Source organism: Lepisma saccharinum, chromosome 10 (assembly GCF_977018435.1).
Source record: "Lepisma saccharinum chromosome 10, izLepSacc3.1, whole genome shotgun sequence".
Lineage (NCBI taxonomy): Eukaryota > Metazoa > Arthropoda > Insecta > Zygentoma > Lepismatidae > Lepisma > Lepisma saccharinum.
In genome coordinates, this window is record NC_139238.1 from 24119706 (window position 1) to 24144784 (window position 25079).

The window sequence follows — 25079 nt, forward strand, 5'->3', positions numbered from 1 at the left end:
GTCATTTTGGAACATTGTGTGGCAAACAACCACCCACAAGGCAGTCCATCTATGATTGAAGCAAAAAATTGGAGGAAACTGGTTGTCTGCGCAAGGGGAAATGTCATGTTTGGGGAGAAGTGGAGTATCGCATTGATATCTGTCGCGTTACAAAAGGGTCACACACAGAACACTCCTAACTTACCAATGTAAACGTCAGGACGTACTCTTCAAACCATTTAAGTATTTCCACCCTATTACTAAAACTCTTCTTTCTGCAAAACTTTGAGTGTCTATTTCTTTTAGGCTAACCCTGTATTTAGCCAGGTATCTCACTTTTTTTAGACGAGGAGAAATACATAATAGTAATAGTAAGATTAAAGCAGTGGAACCTCAATTTTACATTTTTGAGGGAACCACGATGAAATCACTTGAAAAGTGGAGAATGTAAAACCAGAGAATATAAAAATTGGGGTTTCACTTTATATTAAAGTCAGTGCAAACTGTTATGAGTAGGGCCCGGGACATTATGTCATATAAAATGGTAAAATAGGTAATTATGTCATAAAATATGAAAATTATGTTGATACAAATTAAAAATATGTCAGAAAAATGCAGAAATATTCCCAGTAAACCAAAAATATGCACAATAGCACTTCGGAATTTCTCATTACCTGGGAAGTCAGTATTTTCCAGTGAAGATTGACTAGGGTGGGCGTGGGGTATCAAATGAAGTCAGAATCCCTTTAACCGAAGAATGTAGAGGGAAAATACTGAAAACATTGTGAGGTTCACTGCAATTATCCTAAGTTTCATTTACTATTATGTCAGATCTACACCTTTGGGAAAACCAAAGTTTTGGTAGCTCGCTACAGCTCTGGTAAAACTAGGCAATCAATACACAACTTTTTTAGAGAAATTTAAACTATATAGAATCTATAAACAAAAATACGTTAGAGTATTGAATTTCGTCAAGTGAGTATGTATTCGTTGTAAACTACGTTTCGGAAGCGTTACTGCTTCCTTCTTCAGGTGGTCGTATTTTAGGCTCTGAACATCAAGCCAGTCGGAGAAGTGTCATTTACAACGAATACATACTCACTTACGTAAGTAGACGAAATTCAATACTCTAACGTATTTTTGATTATAGATAGTGAGTAACACGCACGTAACCAATATGCTATATAGAATTTGAAAACAGCGTACAATTTTTTTGTCAGACCATTCAATATTATTTTGGTTTCACAATGCCTATATATCATCTTCTGGCACCAATCAATACACAACCACAACATTTTAGTGGGATTTTTAGAATATAGAATTTGAAAAACAGCCTTCATAATTTTTGTCAGAACAAGTTGCACTAGAGTGATGCAGTACACACTGCTGCGAATTCTGACAATTGCAGTCTCTTTCACCCCCCCCCCCCATGCAATCTCATTCACTCTCGTGTGTTCTTGGTGAAGCCGTCTCACATCACTACTTGTGCAGAGACTTATTTTCGTTCGCCTGCCCAGAGATAACCAGGACAGTGTACACACTGATACGTGCATGGCTCAAACGACAAATGATCTTGAAACTTCTGTACTCGATTGCCGATAGAGTAGGGTCTGTATGTACCAACTGTTTTTCTTTTGACTGGTTGTTGTGTGAAGCGAAAGAAAGGTAAAGAAATTTGAACAATTGAAACTTGTTTACGGTGATTGTTGTGCACCTACAACAATGACTAAGAATATTTTGCCTCAATAATTTTCGCATGGCTATCAATTGTAAGAATAATTATATGTAAATAAGAAATATGTCCCGGGCCTTAGTTATGAGTCTCTTATTTCCTGACCATTCACTATTCCACTGCTGGCTACATTGAAATTTCATTTGCACTTATTCTTATTGCATCTTACAACACTTTGTGTTGTTTTATTTATATTGTTGTATTAGTATCTAGATTTTTTTATACTACCAAAAGTTACATCTTGTATGGAATCAACATCTGAATCTATTAAATACTTATTTGAGCCATATTTATGAACCAGTGGAAATCTTGACCTATTCCATCTTCTTGTGGAAGAAGTTAATACTTGAAGCATTCATCCATGTCTGGCTGGAAATTGAAGAATGCATCAACTGCGACCTTAATTTTAACTTGATAATCCTCTGTCCACAAATATAAAGTTTGGAACCAGTGCTGCTGTGTACCCTTCTGGCAATTCTGAATGATGCCATTCCCCAGTTTGATTGGCTAGCAAGTTCGGGATCTGTTAAAGGAAACAACCATGCCTAGCCATTAGCATGGCCGTAGGCAGGAAAAATTTTCAAGGGGGGGGTTAATTCATAATTATTCCCAGGGCGTCGCCAGAAATTTGAATAATAGAAATAATAATAATAGTTGTACAATAATAATTAAAATTTCATAATAATAAAACAATCTTATTCCATAATAATAATTATTATTATTATTATTATATTATTGTTATATCCTTGAGGGGGCTTACTCAATCCAGCAGATGAGTGAATATCCAGCATAAGTTTCTTTTTCTTTTTTTTTTACGTTTCATACAGGGTGTACTGTAATGCACAATTATTTTATTTCGTCATTAAACTTTAGATACCTTCAAGAAAAGACTTTAAAAGTTAGATGGAAATTTTAGTCATAAAGTTTTTGTTGTTTGACTTTAAAATTAAATTTTTGGAATTTTGAAAAGTGTGGAACCAGTTATTCTCTTTAAAAGCTTAGCCTGGTGCATGGATTGTAACCTCAATCACCAACGTAATGCGCTACGAAACTGGAGGTACTATGTTTGAACTCCTATCAAGGGGGATTTATTTTCGACTTTATCGGACGGGGAATTTAAAAGCTGGAAAGGGAATTTTGGGACAATCATAAGGGAATCTTCAGTCTATATTCCTTGTGACGCAGGAACAACACTGGAAAGATGACAGCAGAAGTGATAATGGAGGGGTCGCCGGTGGGCTGCAATTCCGAGAATAAATCCTGTTTCACTCAACTTTCAGAATTCCAAATGTATGAAAATTCTAGCTCGATCGTTTCAACATTGTCTCCTTGTATTTTTGTGATGCTTCGAAAGAAAAATTGAAAATTTGTTACAGATTTTGGTTTCTGAACATCCATTAATGCAACATGTCAGAAGTTTCGCAGGGGGGTGGGGGGTTGAACCCTAGAAACCCCCCCTCTAAATACGGCCGTGGCCATTAGGTGTGTTGATGCTGGGGAGCAGACACACTGAAATAATTAAGCTCCATACAGTAGGTACCAACACATGAGTGCTTAGTATATCTTTGTAACTTGGAAGGTGATTGATATGTGTTTCTAGTAGCGGCGATAGGGTGCCAAAAAGGAGGGTGGGGGGCAAAGGATAGTTCAGTTTCTGTTAGTCTTAGTAGACGAGGCTTAGCATTAAGAGGCCATAGTGTGATGGCAACTGCCCCCCGCTGCATCTGCAGTCACTGTGCATTTCCAATGGTTTCTCTTCTTAATAATCAATTAACTTCATAATTATGCACACACACCCTCTAAATTATATCGTTGTACTACTTACTCTTTGGTTTGAGACAATTTTTGTTACTTCCCCGAGTGTTGAGGTACTAGCTATTCAACTTTTACATTCTTATCTAAAATCGTGAGAAATGGGGAACATCATCTCAAATAAATTACATCAAGTTTTGTATTATAAATGAAAAGATAAAACTTTTTGAAATTAATTGTGATTTGGTTATATTTGATAATGAATCTCTTAATTAATTGCTTGAATAAAATAGGGAGAAATTTATCTTAAATGTTTTTATACATAGTTAATATCTCCCGGAGCAAACTGAGTTCAACTTCGGTGTGTTTCCATTGGTGGATCATCTTTCTGTCATTGGGGAAGAATTCAGTTGAATAAAGAACGTGAATCACTTGGAAACTTGGAGCCTTAAACAGAACAGTTGTAATTTTTGACTAACTTTTAAATCTTATCTACCATCCCAAACAAGCCACATGGTGTGGTGAACACTTGAGGAAGTGAAATTACATGCTAAAACAGTGTACATTATTTTTCGAAAGAAAATTTTTGTCATATATTTTCACACTATAAATAAATTCTAACTCATATTGTTTTCTAAAATACTTTTTTTTTTTCATGCTTTAATTAACAGTTGGAATACCGTATGCCTTTGGACAACGTACGATACAGAACACTTCAAGCGACTGTGTGGAACCATGACCCTCTACAGGAAAATGAATTCCTGGGTGGTGTGATGATTCCCCTGCAAGATATTGATCTGGTAAAGGAAAACATGGAATGGTACTCTTTGGGAAATGTCCACCGGTAGAACACCACGTAACACCATCAACATTTAAGACTGAGTAATGTGATTGTCCACTTTTCTACAACATATCTCCATCCTTCGTATTCATAGTTAACAATAGGTTTTTCAGAGCAATGCAACAAATTTGTATTAACTTTACTTTTAACTTTGTATTGGATATCACGGTTGATGGACATTTACGTAAGACTAGGTACAACACATTGTTCAGTATATACTACATAATTGCCTTAGATATAAATAGTATCCCGTTCAAGAAAGCACAAAGTAATAACTTGTTCACAGAAAACTTAAGGGGTGAGGTTTATTTAGGACCATTATGGATATTTTTGTAATTTGGAAACTAAACTTACATACGTAATCTCAACAAGGACCCATATGGTCTTGACCTTTCCGTAAGTTTATAACAAAGACGTGGTCTGCAGAGAGTTACCATTTAGCCTAGCACACACTCGTGTTGTTTAATAATTCCCTTTACAAATTATGTCAAGATGTACATATTTGTATAAGAAAGAATTTGTAAATATAAATTGTTTTTTTACTATGGAATTTCGACACAAGCAATATTTTGAAACATGAAAAATGAGATAATTTTGTATCCATTTACACCTACTTAGGGTTTTCTTTTTCAGTAAGGTAGTGTGTGTATGTTGTGTATGTGTGTGTGTTACGAGGACATTTGTAAATAATATTTATTCTGATGTTTAATGAACTGTCAAGATTTATTTGTTATGTCACAAGGTAGCTGCTCTTTTATGGATAGTTAATGTTTACATATGCAAGAAATCATCAACTAAGAATAAGCATTATTAAGATTTGTATTAAAAAGTAATGAATTTATATTATAACCATGTCACACTTTGCTTCAACATATACATAAATGCCATTTTGCAGAATGCATATATTTTTTTCTAAATAAGTAAGCCATTTCTTATTGTTAGCCGGTCATAGTGTGTATTCACTTTCTTTTGCACACAGCTCCATTTAATGCACCCTGTATGTATATTTTGTACAATTTGTGAAAGTCACCTAAACATTATGCTTAAAAATCATGACATTATGATCCCTTTGAAATATTGAAAGCTGGAAGGAAACCATGGTAAGAATATTAATGAATTATGGTGCTTATAGCTAGTTTCTATGAAGACATATTTGTAAAGAGATGTGTATATATCATTTCAGTTGCTTATTGGCACACAATGGAAGAGAATTAGGTATGGTCACATATCATAATGCATAATATATTGCCTAGTCGTAATGATTATTTTGAATGCTTGATTAACAGAAGCACTAGATTCGTATATAAAGTTTAATTTATTAGGTTTCTGATTCATATACTTCTAAAACATAAAACGAGAAGTATATTATGGTCACTGACCTTTAGAAAAGGAAATGTTATTTTTCACATGACCATAGGGAAGGCTTTTATAAATTCTTGTTCATAGTGGATCAGTGGAAATGGAGATACGTTTTTCATATACAAAACACAAAAAAAAAGTTGCTATAAAAATGAATTTATTTATTTAGGTCTAATATTTTATGAGGTCTGTCGGTTGGTCTATTGACCATGTTGAGAAATATTTTTAAACATCTTCTTTGGCATAATAGCATATAGCTTTTCCATCATGTTTATTGTTATATCTTTGTAATTTAGAACACACAAAAACTTGTCAGGCTTTGGTACTACTGATCAATTTGTACCACATAGTACAAGAAATTGAAAGTGACAGATGTGTGTTTTACTAATATTTTCTGTTATAATTGTCATGTTATTATTTGAATTTGTTGAACAAATTAGGTCTTACTACATGTTATATTCAATTAAGAGATAACATGGAAAATTTACAAATTTAGCATTTGTGAACAAAAAAGTTGAATATTCATGAAGGTATTCAATTTATATACACTTCAATACTTTAAGTTATATAATAGACATTGTTGACATAATTTAATTTATGTTTATGCAAATATGGTATCTTTAAGTGCAACACACTCAGTAAGTATATGCATAATATATATAATATACAAAGTTATTGTAACCAAACGAAGCTAAACTGTATTTATTTTACACTTCTTTTATGCAAATGTTAATAATTACGATATTTCTGCATAATTATAGGTAAAATTGCTTGTATTTGGGATTCGCACAAACAATGGAATGACAAAGAGTTAACGAGTCATGAACAGAAATAACTAGGAGATCAATATTTTTTAGAAATAATTGTTGGGTGTGTGTCTGACCAGTGATTGCTATAAAATATTTGTTGGCTCTAAAAAAATGCATATTTGTGAACATATATGGTACATATTGTAATCGTCTATCTTCAGTTAAGGTCTTTATAAATAAATGTATTGGGACAATAAGGATTATTGGACATATGTTCCTGTCGATGAACTAATTGCAATTTACTCTTTAGCTATGCCCTCAAGTGTAATATTTTACAGAGGTGTACACCTCTTTGTAGTCCAAGTGGAACTACATGTAAATGCATAATGAGCTTAAATTTTTTCTATGGAAAAAAATTGTCAGTTATGAATGAGCTATAATTGAGAGACTGAATATTTGTTTTGGAATTATATACATATTGTTGTGAGTATGACTATGTATGTGTCTATTATGTATCTATCCTGCTTCAATTGTTGTTTATTTGTAAAAAAATGTGTGAGTGAATTGTTAATTTAGGACTATATGAATAGAACCTATGATTATTACATCCCCTATAGATGGTTGAAAACTATTATAAAGAATATGACACCATTGTTACAGGTATTTACAGAATACAATAAAATGTAGTGGTTATACACTTGTTTATACTTTTTTGCAAATAATTTTTCATGTTTCAGGCAGTGTAAGATGCTGTAGCAAATTAATATGTTGAAAGGAAGTATTCCTTTATCTGTGGAACTGGTTTAGCAGATGCCCATCCAACAATGACAGTGAGGAGTAGCTAAAAGAAAAAAGGAACAGATAATGAATGAGTACTCCCTTCCATTATGATGCCATATTACAGGAATTTAGCTTGTAAATAATTTTTTGGCCACTATTTTTATTTGTTGCAAAATATCAATTATGAGGAAATAATTACTGTACAGAGAACCCTGCAGAATGTGCGAGAAGGGGCGCAGCATGTACTATATCAGTCTTGCTTGAACCACTGAACCATGCATATCGCTGCAATTTGAGTAAATTAACAGTGTTTCCAACCTCAGAACACATCCATACCACATATGCATGCCAAAAAGTGAAATGTGATATAAAATGTCAAATGTTCCTTGTACACTTCTGTTCACATAAAGTGGCACACTTTACAGGATTGAGCAGTTGGAGAATGTGTCACTTTATCTGAACAGGGGCGTACAACATTAATCTTCTTCATTACCATATGATGTAACTGTATTTGCTTCGAAAGAAGTAACTGCATATTTAGAGATTTAATTTACAAAACTATGACATAAATTGTGTGTTTAAATTCATAAAAATAAAACACTTTTGACACACTTTTTTTTTTAGAAGAAAATGTTGCGACCTCACTCTGCTCATGGACAAACCAGTTTGGTGCTTTGATTTTTATTTAGTGTTGCTCTTTTGCCACTTTTGGCTAATTGTGACTGACATGATGATATTGATTAAGGGACACTCACGAAGAACATACAAGCTAGGATTCAAACCCAGGAACCCTGCTATCATAGTGTGCTCTGCTCCACTGAGACTATCTCCAAATGAAAACATAAACATTGTAAAAAAAATAATAAAAAAAGCAATTTTTACTGTAAAAAGACCACCAAAAATATTCAATTGTATATTTTTATTGCAATCATATTACACTATATATACATATCAGATTTAAATAAATCTGAGTGTAATACAAAAGTAAATTTGAGATACAAAATAATTATATCAATATAATATATATATATTAAAATAGTTGCTTATGTATAATATGCTTTCTTGTATTACATTTGTACAATGTTCCTACTTTATATATGTATACATACATGAAAGATCACATGTTTACTTACGTACGATGTAAGTAACATAACTACAAAGATATGGAAGCCACTTCAAAATCTGTTAAGTTGCAATTATTTCTATAAAAGATTTCCTTTATATCAAATTGTAATTCTTGCACAGTTTTTATGAACTTAAATATGGTGGATGACCTTCATTACTTACAATCTGTACTTTTATTTAAGTTGTTCTTTATTCCAAGAAAGTGGTCCATAGACTTAAGTCGCACAAGAATTGCATAATCGTAAATGTTGAGCTTAAGGAGGAACTGATTCATTTTTTTTTTAAATAAGGTTTATTCATTAAGGTTTTTTCCTTATTCCTTGGACAACTTTTGTATGATAATTGCAATTGGTTGGTTAATATATTGTACGAGTTCATTGGATTTTAATTCCTCTGTAATCACTAATAAAAAAAGAAAGAACATGGTAACATGGACGATAGCATATAACTTTCTGCACCTGTCAACATATGGATATTGCTTTGTTTAATTATTATTCAGGTAAAAGTGAAATGAACCATGTCATGGTTTTAAAGCAAGCAGTTTATATGTAAATGTAAGAAAAAGTGATAATGCAAGCAAGTGCACAGGGAACTTTTCTTTACAAAATGTGTAAAGTACAAAAATATACACTTTCCGTGTAACTTATTGTTCAGAAAACGCACTGTCGTTCAAGAAAAACAACACTGTCATTTCGAATTCAACTATATCATTTCTTAAGCAGCACCAACTCACTTAAATATATTACTTTGCTCTTGCTTCATTTAGGTACTCAAATCATCATCACCATTTGCCAGCATAAATATGCTTTACCACCGTATGAAATTAAGATGTCCATTCCATCTTGTACGTAGACACTAATGTTCCATCTTAGTGAAATGCACTTAAAAAATCACAGCAACATCTCATATAAACCGTATCTTCTCTTCGAAGAACTGTAGTAGTATCTAGATACATTTTGATGCTGACTTGTGATTCAAGTCATATTGTTCAGTCACTGATCTTTTCATCAGAAATTAATTATCTTTATTCAATTAAAAACAGCAGAATAGGTGTAAAGTGCAAAAAGAATAAAATGCATACAACTGGAATCGCACCATGCAAAATTGTGTACATGTTTTTATTAAGCATGGGAAACTATTGCAAACTTTCATATATTTGTGCTTTTCTTGTATTATTGCGAGTGTTTTGTATTAAAAGAAAAGAGGCTAACTTGTATTAGCAGAAATGAAGGTTGCTTGTCTGGCTATTGAAACAACCTTTTGCGTGAATTATTTAATCAAAGTTAATGCTTACCAAATACCTGGTTTATGAGATCTCTTATTTAAAAGAACAGTAATTTTCTTTTCCATCAATTATTTATAATAAGTCTTTCCAGTTACACCTGGCAGGACTGGAGAGTTGAAGGCACTTTTGTCTCCATTGAAATATCTTAATTGACTAGTTGCCACTTCGCACTAATAATCCTTGCTAAGTATTTAACGTTATTGCAGAGATACATAATTTCTTCTTATATTCGCTTCTGAAGTAAAAGTTCCTAATAGTTGAAAAATATATAAGTCCTAAATCCTGAGTTCAGGAAAATTTAACTGCTGTTACAAACTTCATTACCACCATAAAAAAAATCTAAATAAGGCACAAGTTTTGCCTATCATCAAAGTTGATTATCTGATTGCGCTTGATCTCGCTTGCACAATCGCGTAATTCTTCACTGGCACGTAGAAGAGGCATACAGCTTCATCTCGAAGACACTTTGAATCTGTGTCAAGTGGTTGCCATTGTTCTAGCAACCAATGTCTGGCATCTTAGCGTAGCCATGTACTTTGCAACTCATGATACGGAAGTGTCTTCAGCATTTTCACTAACTTTCTCCGTAGGTTCCTGCGACGTTTCTTCAGAGCTTATCTGAGTTTCTTTCACATCATCATTTTCTGTCTTGGAGTCTTCATGCGGTGCAATTTCTTCAGTTGTACATGAGCATTGTTGTTCTTCACTTTTTTCACTAGTATTTTCTTCTGGTATGGACACTTCTATTACTTCAAGTTCTCCCGTACCAGGCGAATCATCTTTGTCCTTGTCTTTTACTTCAGGTTCTTCTGTATCAAGTGAATCATCTTTATCCTTGTCCTCTTTTTCTGTCAATCCATTGATTTTGTCGACATTTATATTCTCCCCACCATTCTGTAATTAATAATAATAAACATTAATAAAAATTAGAGCTCGTCAATGCCAATGTAATGGTATTGTACCAATAGTATCAGAAAGCATTGATTAGACTATATTTAGGGTGTTTGGGGGGGGGGGGGAAGCACAAAGTCAAAAATGGAGTTTTACAGCAGACAGTTTTCTTATCTTTCATCTTTTAATAGCACACATTACAGACATGATATGCATATTGGACAATCACTGTTTAGAATTTTTACACATGCCCAATATAAAATTATACTAATAATACTAATACATTTTCTTGGATGTACGTAACCGAAAAATCACAGTTTGTGACTTAAGTGCCTTTTCCTGATATACACTGATACCAGCTATTATTTTTCAGAAGACTATTTTGAGGACAAAATTTAAAGTTTTCATTTATTTCGCACCAGTATTTTGTGATTAAATGACAGACATTTTAATATTATGAATATTAAAAGAAAGCCATAGTAAGTTGATTTATATAATTGCAGTAAAAGCATTAAATATATAATATTTATAATAGGGATGGGCCAATATGAAATTTTGGCCAATACCGATAAAGTACCAATATCAATTTTCCGATACCAAAAACCTATATTCTACCAATCCAAAATACACTGCCCTCCAGAAATTAAGCAACAACAAGAAAATGTGAGGTACAAGAGAAAACAGTTGGAGAAAAGAGAAGAAGAGTGGTGGGCACGCTGAAAGAAAGCAACGAATGCGTTAGGGATCATATCCCTTATTAGTGTCAGACAACGGTCACTTTCGTTACAAATAAAATATGTACACCCTCCGGCCTTGTGTTTGATTCTATTGGATGATCACCATTTGTTGCTTAATTTATGGAGAGCAGTGTATAAAATTTCAAATTGTTCATTCACCTCCTTATTAAAGGCTTTTTCCAGGTCGCTGCAATACAACGGAAGTTTCATATTTAGACATTTACTTTTTTAAAAAGTAGGGTGTGGAGACTATCCATAAAAATTATAACAAAATGGCAGAATTTGCACTAAATTATAAGATATTTATAGATATGTATGTAATCGGTAATTTTACTGAAAAATTGATACACCGATATGCCTATATCGACCGATATCAATATTGGTTAATCTGTCCCATCTCTCATTTACAAATCTTTTGAACAATTTTTAATAATTACAATTTCATGGTATTGGTGGGAATCTGTAAGGGAAATTTACACTGAAGCAACAGGTGTCGTTCGATTGGCAAAATCCTCAAGCATTGCGTGTCGTGTCAGTGTGAAATTCCCTTAGAGATTTGGCAATTGTATTGGAGTCGATTCAAAATTTAAATTAGGAAAGGTTTAGCCATAGGCTGCCCTTCTGAAGTCACCAAATTACAAACAATTACTGCAGGCTAACAAAGCTATTTCTAAGAACACAAACTGAATAACTATGTGCAGCACGATAGCTAATATCATTCCCATCTTTAGGGAATTAATTCAGTTGGTCAATATCCCGAGAAACTTCTTTATGTTCTGAAATGATTTAAAACCTTTGATATACGAGAGCCTTGAACACATACCGTGGAATTTCTCTACTCTCAACATCATATAAAGTATTATCTAACATTCTTTTAACAAGACGAACCCCATATGCTAATGAAATTTAGGTGATTATCAATGTGGATTTAAACACAACAGATCAACTGTATAGGTCAAATTTTTCACATCAGGCAGACACTTGAGACAAAGTCGGAATATAATCATGTGATTCGGTTAAAAGAGGTAAATTATATAATATATTAGTCTAGTTTGGAATACCTAAGAAGCTTCTTAATATGATAAAAGTATGCAATAATGAAACAAAGGAAAATTTGTGTGTGGGTATTAATATGTCTGAAAAATTTACAATTCATGATGGGTTAAAATATGCATCATCTCCATTGCTCTTTAATTTTGCCTTAGAATATATTGTTAGGAAGGTAAAAGAAACTAATGAAGGATTAAAATTAAATGGTCTGACTCAGTTGTTATCATATGCAGATGATTTAGACTTACTAGGGGATGATATAAATGCAATTAAGAATAATGCTAAAATATTTTTAAAAGCAGCTAAAGAGATAGGTTTCGAAGTTAGCAAAGAGAAAACAATACCGATATAAAATCCAAATGGTCCTTGAAGAACTTGAATGGTTCATTGACCTCCTTAGTATGTGTTTGCAGTGAAAAATAAGTTGCATATTTACAACACTTACTTTTTTAGAAAGTAGGGCATGGAGATTATCCATAAAAATTACAACAAAATGGCAGAATTTTGCACTAAATTATCAGATTTTATCGATATATTGGATCGGTAATTTTACTGATAAACCAATACACCAATATGCTTGTATCGGCCGATACCGATAGAGTACCGATTAATCGGTCCCATCCCTAATATATATGCTTACAGGCCAAAAACCAAGTGTTATATAATCAAAATTGAATTACTGATAACTCATTTCAATCAGTTTCCAAATTGAAGTACGTACTTAGGAGTAATATTAACAAATGAAAATCATATTAAAGAGGGAATAAAAATCAGACTAATTCAGGAAATGCAGGTTACTTTTCTCTTCATAAACTTTTAGGTTCTTAAATATTATATGGGAAGATAAAATTTAAAATATACAAAACAGTATTTTTGCCTGTAGTATTATATTTATGTGAAACTTGGTCTCTTAAATTAAAAGAGGAACATAATTATAAGAGTATTTGAAAATAAAATCCTTAGAAAAATAGTTGGGACCTAAAAGGGATGAGGAGACAGGTGAGTGGAGAAAGTTACAAAATTTAGAACTGCATAATTTGTATTCATATCAGGATATTATTAGAATAATTAAATCAAGAAGACAGATGGGCAGGCCATGTGGCACGAATGAAGAAGAAAGAAGAGTTTACAGGATTCTTGTTGGGAAACCTGAAGGTAAGAGACTTGCAGGAAGGCCAAGACGAAGATGGAGGGATTGATCTTGTCCAGGATAGTGACAGATGGAAGGCTTGTGTTGCTGCAGCCATAAACCTTCAGGTTTAAGAAGACTAGAGAGTTAGTTAGAAAAGTGAGACCCAGAGGGTTTCAGTGGTGCAAGCTGCACCGTACTGTCTTTAATTTGGTAATATCTGCTCTTTTCTCTTTGTCTCACTTGCTCGCACATATGTTTGATTAAATAATACTTTAGTATAATAATACTTTTCACTTCAACAGTTGCATACAGATTTCTAAACTAAAATAAACTGCAAGGACCAGGGCCTTCAGTTTTTATTATTATTATTATTATTGATTGGGTTTCAGAACTGTTATTATTTAAAACTTCCAAGAGTATCTTTTTGAACTTCTTGCAGAAGAAATGGTAAAGAAAATGTGTTTAACTTGTCCCAAAACAAAAATGCAACAAGCTGCTGCTTGAGCATATCTTACACAACCTAGAGAAAATTACTTTTGTTAGCAACTTATTGAAGAACCTGAAAAACAAGCTTGAATTATGTGTTTTTTTTTCTTTCTTTTTGTTTTTTTTCCTGTAGTTTACGGTTATTTACAAGCATAAGAAAACAGTTTTTCGTTGTGACGTTTCAGGAGAACACACGCTCCCTTCATCAGACATTTATTTTCATTTTGACTAAAGATACAGTTATAATAATGATTAGCAATTTTTAAAACAAAAAGAATTTGTTATATAATCGATGTTGTCAATGTTACATTGTTGTAATATAGCAACTTAACTGTGAAAAGAAGCTGGGTTTTATTTTTATTTCAGATAAAAAAAATTGATCAACTATTTTTTTATTTAAAATTATGAATCCCAAATATCATCAGGACACGTCTGACTACCATGCTCAAGGTCCTGGGTTCGATCCCCAGCCGGTTCAAATCCGGGAACTTTTCTAACGTTGGAAGCGGCCCCGGCGCCCACCCAGCGTCGAATAACATGGGTACCTGGGGGAAACCCTGGGGGCTAAAGGCGGTCAGGGGCGTGATGCTGATCACAGCACCCCCACTCACGACCGGATCAAGAAAGTGTGGGGCGTTACCCCCACACCCCTATACGCCTTCATGGCGTGGTGCTAAGCACAGGGGAGCACTTTACATTTACTTTACTTTAATTCAAATTCATCATTGTAAGTCTCTTGGATGTTTTCTGTTACATTAAATTTTAAAGATGGTGGGTTACTCCATTTGTGAAAAAGAAAACTCCATACTGGATCTATGTTACCATTTTCATTATTTAATTTATTCCATTGTTCTTCTGCAATGAAGGAAGCTTCCCAGACATTCAACTCTATGTTTCCCGTCAATCTTTTTAAAATCCTTCTCTTTTTAATCAAATGCTTCTCTTCAATGGTGTGAGCTGACAAACCTGTTCTTGGGTTTAGATTTATAATGTCCAAATGGTGTTCGTGCCATCTTATTGCCATTTTCCTTGCTGTTTGTCCTACATAATCCTGAAACGTCACAACGAAAAACTGTTTTCTTATGCTTGTAATAACCGTAAACTACAGGAAAATAATTCTACAATGCAAGCAATGCCTAGATACAAGAAAAACTAGATTAATGTGTTGCCATTACCTGCTAGAAAGAAACAAACTATACAGCTATTTTCTTCTGCCTCTAAATATAATTTTGCACCATTTCTTACTTACTTGCACTCCATTTTCCTCTATTTTCTTTGCACAGCCGTTGCTTGTTGTAACAGTCACCAACTCTTGGCTGTTATATTGGTTATGGCTGCAACAGTGCATGAGCTGGCAAGACTCTTGCTGGCACTGAAGGATACACTCCTGCTCTTGAATTGAAGCCGGGCTGTTTGACTGCAAGACGAAATCAGAGTAAGAAACAATCTTCATATTATTGTATGCTATACTATTTATGCATTAAAAATTTAAGGTTAAAATATCTAGTCTTCAAATGTGAAAAAAGAGGACTGGTGGAAGACCAGGACAAAATGGAGAGGTTTGACTTCTATGCCGACCCAGCCAGAGGCAGGAAACTGCGAAGGATGATGATGATGTCTAATCTTCAAATGTATAAATGTTTTTACAATTACTACCAGATGCTTAGGTGAAGATAACATTTGCTTTCTGGACCATACCCTATGATATTTGTTTGGACACCCTTTTATGCATGGTGCTATTGAAAACAATAAAATATAAAATGAACACATGTAATTATCATTGTGGAATTTAGTACGAAATACAATGTACAGTGCAATTCAAAATTCTGTGAACACTGATTTAAAAAGATCCATTGCTGTGAAACTGGACAATACTTCTAAGTAAGGACAGATTAATCGGTACTCTCTCGGTATTGGCCGATGCAGGCATATCAGTGTATCAGTAAAATTACAGATCCGATATATCTATAAATATCTTATTATTTAGTGCAAAATTATGCCATTTTGTGATAATTTTTATGAATAATACCCATGCCCTACTTTTTAAAAAAGTAAATTTCTAAACATGCAACTCTAGCACTGCAGTCACCTCAAAACACACATTTATTAAAGAGGTCAATGAACCCATTCAAGTTCTTCAAGGACCATTTGGAATTTTATATCGGGTCGGTGAATTTTTTTATCGGTACTTTATCAGTATCAGTCAAAATTTCATAAAGGTCCATCCCTACTTCTAAGTATATGAGGATGAACTGTCAAATGCAGTGCACCACATAGCCATACCTGACTGTGTGCATGTGCGTGTGGGAGTTAGGAAGAAGTACAATCCAGTCTACCATGAGTCTTGCACAAGAATGAGATTTGCTGTGCTTAAAGCATATGTAGCTGTAAAACCTTAGAAATCCAAATCTTTCACCAGAGTTGTCCTGATATTCTTGTACCAGAGAAAACAACTGTGTATGATCTAGTGAAATGGTTTCGCAATATGGGTAGTGTTAAAGATAGGCTTAGAACCCAACCATAATTGGTAATGCTCACTTTAGTGCAGAAAAGTTCAGCTTAGACTGCAGTGCTGCTCAGAAATCAGTTTTGGTGGTTGTCACAGCAGTTAGGAGCATCGTAATCTTCCCGTCAGAGTAACTCAGTCTGAAATTACGGGCACATGAGCTTCAAGTAGTACAAGAGCTATATTCTTTGAATTTTGGAAAGCACATTAACTGGTGCCAATAGTTTCAGAGATGTGTGTGCAACAATGTGATTAACCAGCTTAACAATACTTTCTTCAATGATCGAAGATGGTTTCATTTGGATGGATGTGTCAACAGTCAGTAACACTCACACCTTGGTTGTCTGGAGGCAATGGTGAAAGGGTGTTGATTTTGTAATGGAAATGGTTGGTGTCATGAAGGTAGAACTTCCACAAGATTGATTGATTGCACCCTTCTAAGTATATGAGGAAAAATGCCCTTATCTAAAACCCTTACCTCAAAGTAAAACAGGAGTGTAAATAGCCCCTTTAAAAAGGTTAAAAGTACATAACATAAATTTCTTCACAGATAAAGGTTAATTTATTATATTGAGAGAATACATTGATTTGATTGATTCCATGTTTTAAGTCCACTTTATGCACAGTAAGGCTAATCGGGACTGGACCTACATTTTAAAGTGGGATCCCAACCACTGTGCCTCCACCGGGTATCGAACCCAGGACCCCTTGATTACAAGACGACGACGATGCTACCACTGCGCTATTGGGGAGGCCCTTGAGAGAATACATGTAATAACTTGGAAATACTTAAAAGTGTATATAAGCACACAAAAAGAAGAACAAATCATATAGAATATAACAAACACTGTGCCATATGATGACAAAAGGGCTGCTTAGGGATTTAAATTTCCAACCAGCTTTTGTAATAAAGAAATAAATAGTCAAATTCCGTAAAGCCAAGATGCATACACCCTCCTTTCTCCAAACAATTCTGCATATTTCTCCCCCCCCCCCAAATTGATCCGCATAACCCAACATAACAAGAGGCTAAGGGTCTGGTTTCAGCAGTACTTTTACACTGGTGTACATTGCAGAACAAACAACACATTGTAAATAAGTGTGGGCAGTCTCACTGATGCTGCGTCACTTTGGCATGCATGGCCATGGTTCACTGATTACTGAATGGAAACAATTTTCTTTGGCCAAATTTGCCAGAAGAGTAATGACATGTGGTCTTTATACTTGACTTCTTGCATTGGTTGGGTAGCTGTAATGGACAACAAAAAGTATTGATGTGGTTTATCAATGTAAATCATTAGACAGACACACATCAATCGGGAACCAGGAAACTGTGGCCCATGTCAAAGTACTAAATTTTTAAAATTAAACACAATGCTGTTAATTTTATCGCATCTTGTGAGTGAACAATTTGAAATTGTCATTTGCATAAAAATTCATGCATTTTACATGATTAAGTTAAAAGGTAGAAGATGTTTTACATATTGCTAGCTTATTTTAACTTTTTGATTTACTTGTGTTTTGTATAGTGTCCCACCTGTGACATCAAAAAACAATTAATTTCTCTTAACTGTTACATTTCCCTCTCAACTCCACTAGAATATTCAAAGGTCAATTCACAGAAATGAAAATAAATTTCTTATTAAGTAAAAAAGGCAGTTCCACCTGTGACACAAAATTCTTCCTTGCAGCTAATAATCTGGGAAAGTGTTTTAACTCACCGTTACTCCCGGGTGAGCACTGTGCTCACTTTCATTTTTAAATGCTTGTAATTGGAGCTTGGTGGAAGTGAGAGACCCAAGCTCTCGTCTGCCTATCTTTCAGAGTATCCCCTTCAATAAAATACCACAACCTGAAATATGAGTCATGGCTAACGCTTTCTGAACCATATTTTTCTCAGATGGGCTGGAGGCGACGGAAGAGAGCACTGTGCACACCCATGAGCAACTATTTTCACATGGCAATGAGTTACAATAGATTTTATTCGATTCTTAAATAGATTAAGTGAGGAATAAATGATTATTCATAAACAAAATATACATATATTGCATAAACGTCCTGATCTGAGTCAAATTTAGCAACCAAAATCATTACAAATATGAAAATACTTTGGGTGAGTGTCGCACTCACTGGTGAGTAGCACTGGGTTAAGTGTAGTTATGTTTAATCAACATATTTCATTGCACAGAAACTGTAAGAAACATCTTGCTTAACTATCAGCAGAATAATTATTTAATATAAAAAATGTAGTCTGCATGTCCCAACCATGACAATGGAACATCCCACAAATAATAATAAACTTCCAAAATCTCACTAACCCTCTCCATTCATCCTCTCCAATATTTTTAGTAAAGGGTCTTTCAACAACAACATCTCATTAGCCATTTGGATACATTCTACAAATGAAACACCACCGCCAGAATGTTCATTAGTCAAACTCGCAAATGTTCGTCAAAAATCAGATCCATCATCCGGATGAACATACGGTAAGTGTTGTCCAGTCACTTACAATAGGCAGATCAAACCTTACTCCACACCCCAGTCCAAAAAGAGAAACCCTACTGCCTGGTAAACATTACACTATGCAACTGATTTAATTATATACTTAATAAAGTAGGAAAACTATAAGCCAACATACCAAGACACTTCACGTACCTGAAAAAATTCTGGTTGTATAGTGACTTGAGTTATTCCTTGTTCATGAAAAAAATCTGTGACTTCCTCTACAATGCGATTATACACCTGTGGAAATAAAAAAAGCAAATGCAGTAGTCTGTAGTCCATCTGTTTTCAATCAGCATGTTTGCAGTAAAACAATGCAATTTATAATTATAAAAACTGCTGTTAAAATAACAAAACTCACATTAAAATAGTGCAGCATTTCCCACTTTGTTTGTTATTTAAGTCTTACGTTATGCACAGCAAAGTGGGATCCGAACTGATGTGTCTTCACCGGGAATCAACCCTGGGATCCCTTCATTTCCACTTTTCAGGAAAGAATGTATGGTCCATGTACTAGTGAAATGATGGGAATGATTTTTTTTGGCTTTCAACTGTGTTGCAAAGAACACGCAAAAAAATGACCAACTACCAACCACATTGTGTGTTGTTAAACTTAGCAAGAGACAAGTCCAGTAACCCAAAAGGAAGTAAAACAATGATACAATTGATTGAGTTGATGTTTGAAGTCCACTTTACGCACAGTAAGGCTAATCGGGACTGGGCCTACAGTTTAAAGTGGGATCCGACCCACTATGTGCCTCCATCGGGACCCCTTGATTACAAGGCGATAACCTTACCACTATGCCATTGGGGAGATACAACAATGGTACGAAAAACAATGGAAAAACAAATAACTTATGCAAAAGTAAGTAAGTGGTGGAAACTGAGACAAAAAGGAAAGAAATGAAATCATGCCTCAAGTTGGTCAAGGGAACCAGAAATTGATGATGGAAGGGAATGGGAAATGGCACAAATTAAATTTTCACTTGTATTTAGAGTTTTGTTTTTACTTTGAAATATATTTTAAACTTAGTTTTTTGGGGTGTGTTGGGCTCTTCTATCCACATTTGAACACTTGAAAACGTGTCCAAACCAGTGGCATATTCTCCATGTTATCTCGTTTACTGCTGTAAACCAACTTCTTTCCTACACTTTTATGCATTTAGTTTTTATATATGGGTAAATGCTCAATACATATTATACAAATTATTAAAACAAGCTTCTATACCAGAATTTAAGCAAATTATTTAAAGAACTTATAGACTTGTTTATGTATGCCACTGATTGTTCTTCATCGCACCCTTCTGACGTCCAGGTTTTCTCCCCGATTATATGCAGGGAGGGTGAGGTAGCTGAAAAAGAAGTGAGCGAGTGGCTAGTTTAAAACATATGGCCTGGTGGCCAGTTCCACTGTCGCAAACAGCATTAACAGGAAAGCATGACTTGTTCCTTCCTGCTTTCTGTGCCCCACTTGACAGAGGCAGTGTTGCTACATGAAGGGAAATTTCTCTCAGTGAAGGAGAATCCAGGTCCAATTTTAGGCAAAAAGGGAAAATTTTTATGAAAAATATATAAATTGCCAGAAAATTTTAAGTTTGTATTGTTTTACTTGCATTCCTGCAACAGTGTTTAATTTCCATTATATCCAATTAATCTAGATGGGATGTATAATAAATAAGAATTGTTGTGGTAAAGCAGGTCAAATTTTCAGAATATGCCACTGGTCAAATTACATGGGAAAGTGAAGGTCCATATGTCACGGAAAATGTGGAGGATGGACACAGGAAGAAGGGTGGTGGAAATGCAGGTACTGGGTGGGTAAAATAAAATCCACACTGGCAGACGTCATACCATAGATGCAATGAAATGTTATGTTTGAATTGCAAGCATACAGATGGCATTTTTTTTTTTTTTTAACATTCATAGTGCAATTTTAATGACTTCTAATAATTTTTATGGGATTTTTACAAGAAATGGAAATTGTCTATATTTTCACTTGTCAAAATATGAGAACCTTGCACATATACCTACCACAAAAAACCAGGAAATTTGTTTGAGCTCATTTAATATGACTGTACCTTTGTTACACTTTGCCATATTCAATTCAAATGTTCAAAATGCTTCCCATGGGCTGTTACACAATGCCGTAGATGGTGTAACCAACTTGCAGTGGCATTCTGGATAGTTTCAAGCGGAATATTGTTCCAAGCTTCTGTCAACACAGTTTTTAAGGAGTCAGTGTCTGCGATTCCTCTCCTCTGTATTTGAACTTGGTGTAACAGTAGACCCCATATGCAAGAATCCATTACGTTAAGATCTGGACTTTTTGACGGCCAGTCGTTAGGTTCAATAAAGTCAGGAGTATTGGCTCTGAGCCATGCCACGGTGTCCCTGGCTGTATGGGCCTTTGCTTCGTCCTGTTGCCACGTCCATTCATCCAGGTCCATTACTTTGTTTACGTCGTGGAACATTTAGGTGCACATTTCATCTCTATACACAACCTGGTACACATTAACAGTTGGGCTGAAAAGTTCGTAGGCTAACATAGTAAAAAATATTTTTTTGACAAAATTCGATTTTATTATTCAATATAGTTGCCTTCGAGGGCGATACAACGATTATAGCTGTCATACAATTTTTCGATGCCATTTTTATAGTACGATTTCTCTTTAGCCTCAAAATAGGCCTCAGTTTCGACGATTACCTCTTCATCAGTGCTAAATTTCTTTCCAGCGAGCATTCTTTTAAGGTCTGCAAACAGGAAAAGTCACTGGGGACCAGATCTGGAGAATATGGTGGATGGGGAAGCAATTCGTAGTCTAATTCATATAATTTTGCCATCGTTTTCATTGATTTGTGACACGGTGCATTGTCTTGATGAAACAGCACTTTTTTCTTCTTCAAATGGGGCCGTTTTTTCATGATTTCATCCTTTAAACGCTCCAACAACGCTATGTAATAATCGCTGTTGATGGTCTGGCCCTTTTTGAGGTAATCGATGAATATAATACCATGCGCATCCCAGAATACTGATGCCATAACCTTGCCAGCCGACTGTTGCGTCTTTCCACGCTTTGGATTCGGTTCATCACGTGCAGTCCACTCGGCTGACTGTCGATTGGACTCTGGAGTGTAGTTATGGAGCCATGTTTCATCCATTGTAATATATCGACGGAAAAATTCGTGTTTATTACGGTTGAATATCGCTAAACATTGCTCCGAATCATCAAAACGTTGTTGCTTTTGATCGACTGTGAGCACGCGCGGCACCCATTTTGCACACAGCTTTCGCATGTTCAAATATTCATGCACAATATGTCCAACACGTTCCTTTGATATTTTTAAAGTCTCAGCTATCTCGATCAACTTCACTTTACGATCATTTAAAATTATTTTGTGGACTTTTTTGATGTTTTCGTCGGTAACAGCCTCTTTGGGGCGTCCACTGCGTGCATCGTCTTCGATGCTCATTTCGCCTCGTTTAAATTTAGCAAACCACTTCTCAACGGTTGATTTTCCTGGTTCAGAGTCCGAATAGTGTTTATCAAGCCAAGCCTTGGCTTCAACAGTATTTTTTTTTGCCAAAAAGCAATGCTTTATTAACACACGAAATTCTTTTTTATCCATTTTTTCACAATAACAAAAGCTGCTTCACTCACAATGCTATATCTCACGAACTAATTATCCGGCAGCTGTGAAATTTATACACGTATCTTTTGAAGGTTAGTACTAAGTAAAAATCACATGGATTTAATTCTAGTAACGCCATCTATGAGTCAGCCTACGAACTTTTCAGCCCAACTGTTACATTACAAATAATTACACATCACATTACAAATAATCTTCACAGTGAAACATTAAAACAACAAAATAACACGTATAAAATACAAATAACTTTAAATTTCCTGTTTTTTTGTGAGGCACCTGTAGTTGAAACAGGGCCTGGCTTTTCCTAATGGTGACCCTTCTAGGCACTGTCAATGTCATCGATGTTTCAAAGGCAACAGATCCCCTTGCAGTATTACAAACAAACACGCTTTCACACAGGTAAAACAGGGAAAAATCTGACCAAACCAGTAGCTCAGTTACAGCAATTGCCCAGTATGCCCAAGACATGGTCCTAGTTGAGCCTGCATTTTTTGCTGGAACATCTATGTAAAATTTGTGTTGCATTAAAAAAAAATGGTGGCTCTTCCATTTACTTCTTCTTGGTTAGCTGTGGTAATAAACAAAATAACATCTTTCCTTATGTTCGAAAACAGTCATGATACATCAATCGTGGAAGCATTTTGTGTGTAGCAAGAGTGAGCATAAAGAAAGACTTATTTATGTCTCTATTCATAAGTTTTGTAACACCTCATATGATGGTACACGTATGGCTACAATCTACTCAGTCTTCTAGTTAATATGACACTGGTTGTAAACATAAATTATGCTACATTCAGTGTTGTGAATAGAGCTCAAAACCTGGTTCTCCTAACCAAACCACATAAGCATTATTAGACCTAAGCAGGATTGTTAGGTTAGGAGAGGTAGGGTTAGGACATTTAGCAATTAGGGTAAATCCATATGAAGTGGTACAACATGGTTGCTTAACCATTTTTTAAAAAAAGTATATATTTTGTGTGGTGTGAGCCTCATATGTTGACAGTTCAGAACCACTGTTATTTTATTTTTCCTGTCACTGATTTCAAGATGGTGGACATTTTTTTGCATCTTTTTCTACATTTGCAAGCATCAATGGTAACTTTTTTCTCTGCTCTGGTAAGTCCTACGGCAATGAGACAAAATCTGTGATGTTATTTAACTCTGGCCACCCGGGTATATAAGGCAAGTTGCTAAAGCAAAGAGAAGGTCATATTCCTTTGCAAAGTGAGCACATTACTGGCTACATTTTAAAGTAAAAGTCACATCTCATTTCATAGTAACTTCTAATTGAAATTTAATACTTTTAAGTGTCCAGTCTATGCTCATGCTGAGGAAACAACCTAAATAAATAAAAGTGCCACTTTTTTTGCTTATTAACAGATATTTCCATCACATATACATTTATGTAAATTGTTTTTCTGAAGTCAAACTTACCTTTGAATCCAGGAAAATAATATGTACTGTTGAAAATATTTTTGTCGGAGTGAGCTGCCACACGTGTATGTCATGGACATTGATAATTGTTGGGTGAAAAGCATCCATCAGTTGTTTTTTCAGTGAGTCGATATTGATGTGGTCTGGGATCGTTTGAAGTAATATCAGACCAGATTCCTTCACTGCAATGAGAGAATAATCTTCAACATCAAATTTGCAGAGATACTGGTAATTGGTTAGTGATGTACTAATTTAAAAGGACAGTTTCCACAAGTACATTACTGTAATGTTCAAAAAGAAGGAACTTGATTCTAAATTTAATTATTTATCTCTAAATTAACCCTTTGTTAGGTGTGTAATTTCCTGTAACTCAGGCATGTAGGTGACACCTATCACTGAACCCCTTAACTGTCTTTAAACTATGAAATACACTGTGAACTATACTGCGCATGCATGTTGAATTTATTTATTTTTTTAAAGCTCAGCTGTATAGCTTTCCTACACTTCTAAGCGTTGGTGAAAGTTATCTATTATGCACCTAAGCAGGCACGTATCCAGAGGGGGGGCTCAGGGGGCTCGAGCCCCCTCCGAAATTTTTCGACTTACACTAGATAAAATGAGGTTTTTGGCTTGTGTGTGTGAAATGAAATATTGTGATTATAATTTAAGGAGAAATTTAATTATCGAGGAAAGACGGAGAATGTTCTAGAACCCTGAAGGATAACCCTGTTATTGATAATATTGTATGTAAACTTTTCTTGCTCTTTTGGTGTTGTCGTCCAACGAACTTGAGCATTATTTGGCCGGGTTAAAGTTACAGTGGTGTAAGTCACTTTTTTAAAAAAAAAAAAAAAAAGCAAAGAGTCTGACTCACAGCACTTTACTGATCAACCCAACAGCTGTTTCCTTTATCACAAGAACTTAAACTGTCATCTGTTGCCAGTTGAATGAATCTCTGACTTACTTCACGTTTTCTGTTAACAGATTGACTCATCTCGATCTGATTTCTGTGTCTAAGTATTTTTTTTTTTTACAAAGGGACTTACACCACTGTAACTTTAACCCATCCATTTAAAGATTTGTCAGCATTT

The 25079-nt window shown here is 34.7% G+C and overlaps 2 protein-coding genes across 9 annotated transcripts in view; one reads left to right on the forward strand and one right to left on the reverse strand.

The window, feature by feature from the left end:
• Window positions 1-7105, forward strand: part of Pi3K68D (phosphatidylinositol-4-phosphate 3-kinase catalytic subunit Pi3K68D) — a 418322-nt gene extending 411217 nt beyond the window's left edge. For all 4 annotated transcript variants that reach the window (XM_083129651.1, XM_083129654.1, XM_083129652.1 and 1 more), the window contains one exon: window positions 4135-7105. In XM_083129651.1, coding sequence (XP_082985777.1) covers window positions 4135-4311 — 177 coding nt within the window. In that variant the 3' untranslated portion in view covers window positions 4312-7105. The remainder of the gene's footprint in view (window positions 1-4134) is intronic.
• Window positions 7106-8590: 1485 nt separating this feature from the next.
• Window positions 8591-25079, reverse strand: part of ZnT77C (Zinc transporter 77C) — a 326998-nt gene continuing 310509 nt past the window's right edge. For all 5 annotated transcript variants that reach the window (XM_083129657.1, XM_083129658.1, XM_083129655.1 and 2 more), the window contains 4 exons: window positions 23989-24170; window positions 19060-19146; window positions 15148-15315; window positions 8591-10496 (listed from right to left, as the gene is read on the reverse strand). In XM_083129657.1, coding sequence (XP_082985783.1) covers window positions 10146-10496; window positions 15148-15315; window positions 19060-19146; window positions 23989-24170 — 788 coding nt within the window. In that variant the 3' untranslated portion in view covers window positions 8591-10145. The remainder of the gene's footprint in view (window positions 10497-15147; window positions 15316-19059; window positions 19147-23988; window positions 24171-25079) is intronic.